We start from the raw sequence: 7,416 nt of genomic DNA, 5'->3' as shown, positions 1-7,416 counted from the left end.
ATCCTGAGCTTTCTCCAGGCTCTCATTTAGTCGCACCCATCAGATCTTAATGCAGCCTCCTTTTCAGGATACTCTGAGGCTCCCCCAGGTTGGGAGAGGGAGGATGCTGGAAGGGGACCCAGGTCTGGACTTGTCCTAGCCCAGCAGCATTGAGCTCAGTATAGTTCAAAAAAATGCTGTTGAACGCCAGGCCTCACCTTGGTCAACTGGTCCCCCTCGCGCCAGAGGCAGAAGCCTGAGCAGAGGGTCTCGGCACGACGGTACTCTGGTGTCTCGCAGTGCGTGGGCAGCGTGACTGACCTCATCGCAATGACATAGGGGTCCCTGGAGTGGAGGGAAGCGGAGGGGGCAGAGATCAGCCACAGAAGGGAGGGTCCACCCCATCCCCCAAGCCTGAGCTTTGGCTCCAGGCCAGGCTGGGGAGAAGAGGCAGCTACACCACCCGCTGGGGGGTCGCCTGGAAAAGTCCCTCCACTGTGGACAGGCAGGGGGAGAGCCGCATGTGATTTTATTCATCCTCCTGTCCCTGTCTAGACAGAAGGGACACCACTATCTTGGCCTCCCCACCAGTGGCAGAGCTGACAGGCTCATGGCCCTCCAGTCACAAAGAGGAGAGTCCAAGGAGTACGTGTGAGAAGTGCCTTGTCCAGGGCCTTGAGTGTGGCAGCCTTGGCCACCCAGGCCACGGAGGGCCCTGCTTTAGGGCACAGGTGACTCAAGATGAAGTGTGAGCTTCCATTTCCCACCTTACCCACAGTAAAACCATGGCAGCCCAGAAAAATCTAGTGGGGCCTGGGATCCCACAACCAATGGGAAGCAGAGTCTAACTCCAGAATGATGCTCCCTCCCCAGGGAGGGGGATGAGGCCTCCCCAGCTGGCCACCTTACTGCATCCCCAGAAGGTAGGCACCTACCCATTGTCACAAGGCTTGCGCCGTGAGGCCAGGATCACAAAGTCCTGGGGCTTGGCATCACGACCAAGGGCAGGGCTGATGATGTGGTAGATGGCATCATCCTCGTCCACCTGTTGCACTAGTTCCACGCTCCTGGGGGGAGGCCAGAGCTCAGGGCCCATGGAGCCACACCCGCTCCCATGGGACAGTGGGTCTGCTGGGCCCCACATGCCACAGCCGCCCTCAGCACCATCTGTGATGGAGACTTCTTTCCCTGCACTAGTCAGCAGGACCCAGACAGAGGGCCTGAAGGCCTAGCCAAGGACACATGCAGGCACAGGCATATTCACACAGACACACAAGCCAATACACAGGGACAAAGCCACGTATAAACCCATTCACACGTGACAGACACAGATAGATAACTGTGAACACGCATCTGTGTACATCTGTATGTCCCACAGAGGTGTGAAGGCTTGGTAGTTGTGGTTTATTTTTAGTGTGTACCCACTGTGTGCCAGGTACTATTCTCAGGGCTACATGCATGTTATGTCTCTGGCACAGCCCTGTGCAGTGGGCACCCTCAGAATCCCCACGTTATAGACGAGGGGCTGAGACAGGGCAATCACCTGTCCCTAACTGTAGAGCTAAGAGGGACACAGGGCTGGGATTTCAGCCTCCAGGCAGAGAACCGTAATCCCAGACACACACGGCACACACATACCCAGGTACATGCACGCAGGCTCACATCAGCACACGAGGAGAACCACACAGATAGGTACAGCCATGTCCAGACCAGCCACCTCCCTGGCTCTCCCCCTACACTGGGAGGCTGTCTTGGGAGTGGGGTAGCTGTGGTCAGGGGAAAGGGAAACAGGCTGGAGATTCTCTTTACCTTCAAGGGATGCCAGAGGCCATCAAGTATCAAGATTCCATATGATCACTAGCCCACCTCCTCCAACTCCCCACCTCCCCACATCCACCACCCACCAGCTCTCAGTCTCCCAGAGTGCACCCCGCAGGCCTGGGCTCTTTAGAGCAGCACTACCCTTCCTGTGAAGAGATCTTCAGTAGGTTCGATGCTGCCAAGCAGGCCAGACCGGGGCAGGCAGACCAGGTAGGAAGGGGAAAGCAAACTTGTCTTAAGTCAACTGTGATATGTATGGCTCAGTGGTAAAGCATTTGCCTAGCATGCATGAGGCCCTGGGTTTGGCCCCCAGCATCAAGAAAACAAAAAATCAACTTGCCAAATGACAGTACCCTGTATTGCCAGACACACAGACCCTCCTTATGGAGGCTCCTCTCATAAGCCATTGGAGAGGTGACCAAAGACCCCAGACCTAGGGTGTTCGCATAACAGAAAATGCTTTAAGGGTCTTGAAGAAAACACAAGTTTAAACATTAACTTTCCTATATTGAGCACTGACATTTTGGCTATTTTCCTAAAAAATATTTATCTTCCCTGACTAAATTCAAGAAGATATATAAAAAATCAGGCACTCTTGCCTCTCCCAGGAGCCCTGCACTAGGAGTTCTAAGTCTTTTTCTCACCTTCCTTTTTCAAAAAGATTCCTGCTTGCTTCAGGGGAAAAAAAAAAGATATATGAAGAATCAGTAAATTTGGGGAACAAATGTATTCAAAGGAATAACATTCATAGTCAATCACTATATTTAAAAGTAACATTGGCCAGGCGTGGTGGTGCACACCTGTAATCCCAATGGCTTGCGGGGCTGAGGCAGGAGGATCGTGAGTTCAAAGCCAGCCTCAGCAACTTAGTGAAGCCTTAAGCAACTCAGTGAGACCCTGTCTCCAAATAAAATACAAAAAAAGGGCTGGGAATGTGGCTCAGTGGTTGAGTGCCCCTGAGTTCAATCCCTGGTGTCAATAAATAAAAGTAACATTCACATACATACTTTAAAAAATTGACAAACTAAATTCTGCAAGTTGGCTACTTTACTTAGATGGTCTAAACATGGGAGGGAGCCCCATGGGAGCCCCACCCACCCCTCAGCCTCCCAACCTCATTCCAAGCAATCCCTGGGCCCCCTTGGAGCAAAACTCCACAGAATGTGGTTTGAATATCCTGTGAGTATAAATCCATGATTCCCATTCCAAGTACCCATATTAAGAGGGAGGAAACTGAGGCCCAGAAAGGAAGTGGGGCCCCAAGTCACACAGCTAGTTAAGGCAGAAACAGGACTTAAATCCAGGCCTCCAAGTCCAATCCCAGGCTCAGTCTCTTCCCTGAGAGCTAAAAATGCCTATGACCCTGACCCCACCTAACATGACTACAATCTCCCACCGCACTCCTAGTTCCCACTGAAGGCCAGCAGGGGTGAGCATGAGGTGGGACAGCTCCACAGGAGATACCATATCCCACCCCAGTCCTGAGAAGGGACCCAGCCTGGCTAGCCCCCAGGCCCTCACCGGTAGTGCTTGTCCCACTCCGGCCTGCGCTGCAGGTCTGAGAGCAGCAGGAAGGCCTGGGCTGCATCCACGTGCACCACCATCTCCAGATGGAAGGAGAAAAACTTGTCTTCCTCCAGGCTGTACAGGCGGACCTGCATGGACCAAGGGCAGCCTCAGCCCTGCACCTCCTCCCCAGACTGTGCTGGGTGGTGGGGTGCTGCCTGGGATGCTAGGGGCAGGGGCTGAAGGCTCAGGGTGGCCACTGACTCGCTGTGTGACTGTGAACTGGCGCTTAAACCTCGCTCAGCCTCAGCTGCATCCCACAGAATGGATCCCTGATCAAAGTCAGCACAAAGGGACCGACCGGAAGGAATCTCAAGCAGTGCCTGAGGCAGCAATGCAGGGGCTCCTCAGAGCCAGGTGTCCCTGTGACTCCTCGCATCATTGGTGGGCAATTGATTTGTCCAAGGTGCAGGTAAGCGTGGCAGAGCTCACATGCTACTCCACTTCCCTCATCCCCGCGGTGACTCACTATAGAAGGGGCAGAGGGAGGGAGGGGTGTTGGGTAGGGAGCAGCAGATATGCAGGCAGGAGGGAAGGGCTGGGCTCCAGTCCTGGGGACAGGCATGTTTCTAGAACTGGGTTGGTTTCATGGTCTCACTAAATTGCTTTGAAGAGATCCCCTTCTGCCATAAGTGGCCTGAGAGGTCCTGTCACCGGCCACCAGCCTCCTTTGGCCACTCAGAAGGGAGAGAAAACATGGGTGGGCAGGGTCAGCTACCTGACTGATCTCCGAGGACAGCACCCAGTCGTCCTTGGCCATGAGCATCTTCAGGGAGGACACGTTGTTGTAGCTCAGGTACACCTAGGAAGAGCACACAGAGGCTGCCCTCCCCTCCTGAGGGTTCCTGGGTCAAGGCCACACTGGCATGGGAGAGCCTGAGGCCTTGGGGAAGGAAGTGCAGGCTGGTTCTGATCCAGACAAGCTGCTCTCAGGCCTCAGCACCCTTCCGCCAAGCAGGGCACGTAGGCAAGCCCCTCGAAGACTAACCCTCTGAGCAAGGCGTAGGCCTCCCTAGTCCCTGTTCCCTTCAGGTTCCTTCCAACAGGGAGGGTGAGGGGACCCTGATGGGCCTGAGGGCTGTCCCCTTGGAGCAGAGAGCCTTACCTGGTTGCTAGGGTCCCAGGGAACAGAGAGGGGCATCTCTGCCTGCTTGCAGGACACAATGTACTTCCTGGGAGGAGGGAAGAAGAGGCCATTACCCTCCACAGACTTCATAGCTGTTTGCCAGGCCCTGTGCAGAGCCCAGTGGGGTCAGGCACTCCTGTCCTGTCTGGCTAGGGAGACTGGACTGTGCGACACCTGAGAGCTCAGGACCTCAGCCAGGCCCCAAAGAGCCAGAGGGGACCAGGCTGTGAGGGAGAGCAGGGTTTAAAGCTCTGTCCCCATGTCTCTGCTGAGCAACTCCACCCTAGGCCTCCGTGTACTCCTCTGTGAAATGGGATCAATAGTCACACCTGCCTTGTGGGACTTTACAGAAGAACATTGGCATATGGCGAGCATGCCACCAAGGGCCACTTTCTTACTAGCCATGGCCTGTGACCCCTTGTGACCCCCTGGCCTTACAGCACTCAGTGTATAAAGTGCTGCTGTGCAGGCAGTCACACCAGGGTCTGGTCACTAGCAATGATGCCCCCTCTCAGAAACTTTTTTTCTTTCTTTCTTTCTTTTTTCAGTACTGGTGATTGAATCCCGGAGCTCTCTACCACTGAGCCACATCCATACCCCTTTTTATTTTGTTTGTTTGTTTGTTTATTTATTTATTTATTTAGGGGAGATGCTGGGGATTGAACTCAGGGGCACTCAGCCACTGAGCCACATCCCCAGCCCTATTTTGTATTTTACTTAGAGACAGGGTCTCACCCACTTGCTTAGCACCTTGCTGTTGCTGAGGCTGGTTTTGAACTTGTGATCCTCCTGCCTCAGCCTCCCAAGCCATTGGGTTTATAGGTGAGTGCCACTGTGCCCAGCAGGTTGTTGTTGTTTTTTTTTTTTTTTTTTGGTAATTGAACCCTGGGGTTCTCTACCACTGAGCCACATCCCTAGCCCCTTTATGTTTTTTTTTTTTTGTTTTGTTTTGTTTTTTTGAGACAGGGTCTTGCTAAGTTGCCCATGTTAGGCTCAAATTTGAGATCCCCAGCCTCCTAGTCACAGGGATTACAGGCGTGTGCCACCATGCTCAGCTAAGTCTTTCTTTCTTCATCTGACACACAGGCCTCAGGGTTGATGGGATAAACACAGGATTTAAAATCACCCAGGCCCGGGGCTGGAGTTGTAGCTCAGCACGTGTGAGGCACTTGGTTAGATTCTCAGCACCACATAAAAATAGGTAAATAAAATAAAGGTCTATCAACAACTAAAAATCTAAAATTTTTTTAAAAAATTTTATTTTAATATTTTTTAAAAATTACCTCAGGCCTGGCTAGGTTCAAATGCAGACTATAGTGGCACCTATCTCTGTCCCTGGGATCAAGCCACTTAACCCCTAAGTCCTCAATGTCCTTACCCCTACAAAAATGGGTCATAAGACCACTATATAAATGAGGCCAAAATAAAAGCCTTAGCCCATGAGCAGCCTTGAGGGAAGTCAAGTGTCCTGGGGTCAGTGGAGCAGCACAGAACCCTGAAACTTGCCAGGAGCCCGCACTCACCTGTCCAGGCGGATCTTCTTCCTGGCACTGGCCTCTCTGTACCGTCGCTCGCCCTCCTGGGAAGGAAGCAGGGACAGGTGTGGGGTGGGTGACACAACCAGCTAACCCCAACTCTGCCCCTAACTGTCCCCAGGGCCAGGAGAGGCCTTGGAGCCTCAAGTGGAGCTCATGTCTCACGGGGGCAGCCAGAGTTAAAAGATCCCAGCCAGGAAAGTGCAAGGGCACTGGGCCGCAGCACCAGGCCTCCGTGAATGGCCTTGGGGACGCCATCCCCCCCTCACTGGGCCTGTTTCCTCCTCTGGGAGATATGGATCCTTAGAGGGCACCTGCAGTGGTCACGTTTACTGGGTACTTGCTGTGAACCAGCCGCTGGCCCACGGACTCCCCCTGCAATGCCATCCACTCTTAGAGCAGCCCCAAGTCCACCCATTTTACATAGGAGGAAACTGATGCTCAGAGCTGTGTGGCTGCCCACAGTCTCAGGGTCCAGGGAGATCAGAGCTCAGATGGCCTGGCCTGGAGCCCACCTAAGTCCCCACTCGTGAGCACCAAAGGCTGCAGCCCCCACCTCAGGCTGGACCCCCACCCCCAGCTACTCCTGCCTGCCTGCTCCCTGCGGCAGGGGACTTTCCTGGAAAGACCGGGTGGCCACTACAAGGTCACCACCTGGTCCATGAGAAGCACAAGCAGCATTTTTGGACAGCCTTTGAGCCCAGGCCCCTGGCCCTCACCCTGTGCCTCTCACTCCCGTCCCCTCATCCTGACAGCCACCACTCTCTGAGTGCCTCCAGGCTTAGCCAGGCACCCCGTGAGCCCCACAGCCCTGGGAGGCAGGGAACACAGACACACCCATTTTATAGATGGGGCTGAAAGCTCAGAAGGCCACCCATGAGAATGTGACGAGGTGAGGTTCTGACCCAAATGCCAGGCCTCTTCCCAATTCTGCAGGTGCTTGCAGGACCATGAACACCCGACACCAGCCAGACCCACACACCCAATCCAAGTCCTGCCCAGTGTGCCTTCACCCCAGGGGCACCCCGGGGTCATGGCCAGGACGCTCAGAGCTGGCTGGGCCCCAGCAGAGAACCAGGGCCAGACCCCTCAGTCCCCAGGCCTGTCAGAGGCAGAGAAGAGGGGTAGGGAGCCCATGGGGGGCATGGTGCTGACCAGCTTACCCCAGGCTGAGGCCGAATCCAGGGCAGCTTCTGGGGCTGGTCATCTGCGTCCAGGACCACAAAGGTCATGAAGGCACTGTTGATGTGCCGCCGGTGGGTCTCAGCCTCCTGGCGATAGGCCTCCACGCACACGCCCACCTCCATGCTGAGGGGGAGGGATGGCTGCCATGCTGGACAGAACTTCCCAGCCATGCCCCTCCCCAGCTAGTGAGCATACACACACACA

At 54.6% G+C, this 7,416-nt stretch overlaps 1 protein-coding gene across 4 annotated transcripts in view; it reads right to left on the bottom strand.

Annotated features, from left to right (window-relative positions):
• The window catches only part of Acot11 (acyl-CoA thioesterase 11), an 85,689-nt gene that overhangs the window by 42,137 nt on the left and 36,136 nt on the right, over positions 1 to 7,416 (bottom strand). For all 4 annotated transcript variants that reach the window (XM_046450889.2, XM_046450887.2, XM_046450888.2 and 1 more), the window contains 7 exons: positions 7,191 to 7,335; positions 6,016 to 6,071; positions 4,472 to 4,538; positions 4,085 to 4,168; positions 3,322 to 3,455; positions 915 to 1,046; positions 198 to 324 (listed from right to left, as the gene is read on the bottom strand). In XM_046450889.2, the coding sequence (XP_046306845.1) occupies positions 198 to 324; positions 915 to 1,046; positions 3,322 to 3,455; positions 4,085 to 4,168; positions 4,472 to 4,538; positions 6,016 to 6,071; positions 7,191 to 7,335 (745 nt within the window). The remainder of the gene's footprint in view (positions 1 to 197; positions 325 to 914; positions 1,047 to 3,321; positions 3,456 to 4,084; positions 4,169 to 4,471; positions 4,539 to 6,015; positions 6,072 to 7,190; positions 7,336 to 7,416) is intronic.

This window comes from Marmota monax, unplaced genomic scaffold (assembly GCF_021218885.2).
Source record: "Marmota monax isolate L192 unplaced genomic scaffold, Marmota_monax_Labrador192_F-V1.1 WCK01_AAM20220418_F8-fsc00023, whole genome shotgun sequence".
Lineage (NCBI taxonomy): Eukaryota > Metazoa > Chordata > Mammalia > Rodentia > Sciuridae > Marmota > Marmota monax.
This window is presented reverse-complemented; position numbering and strand designations above follow the sequence as displayed.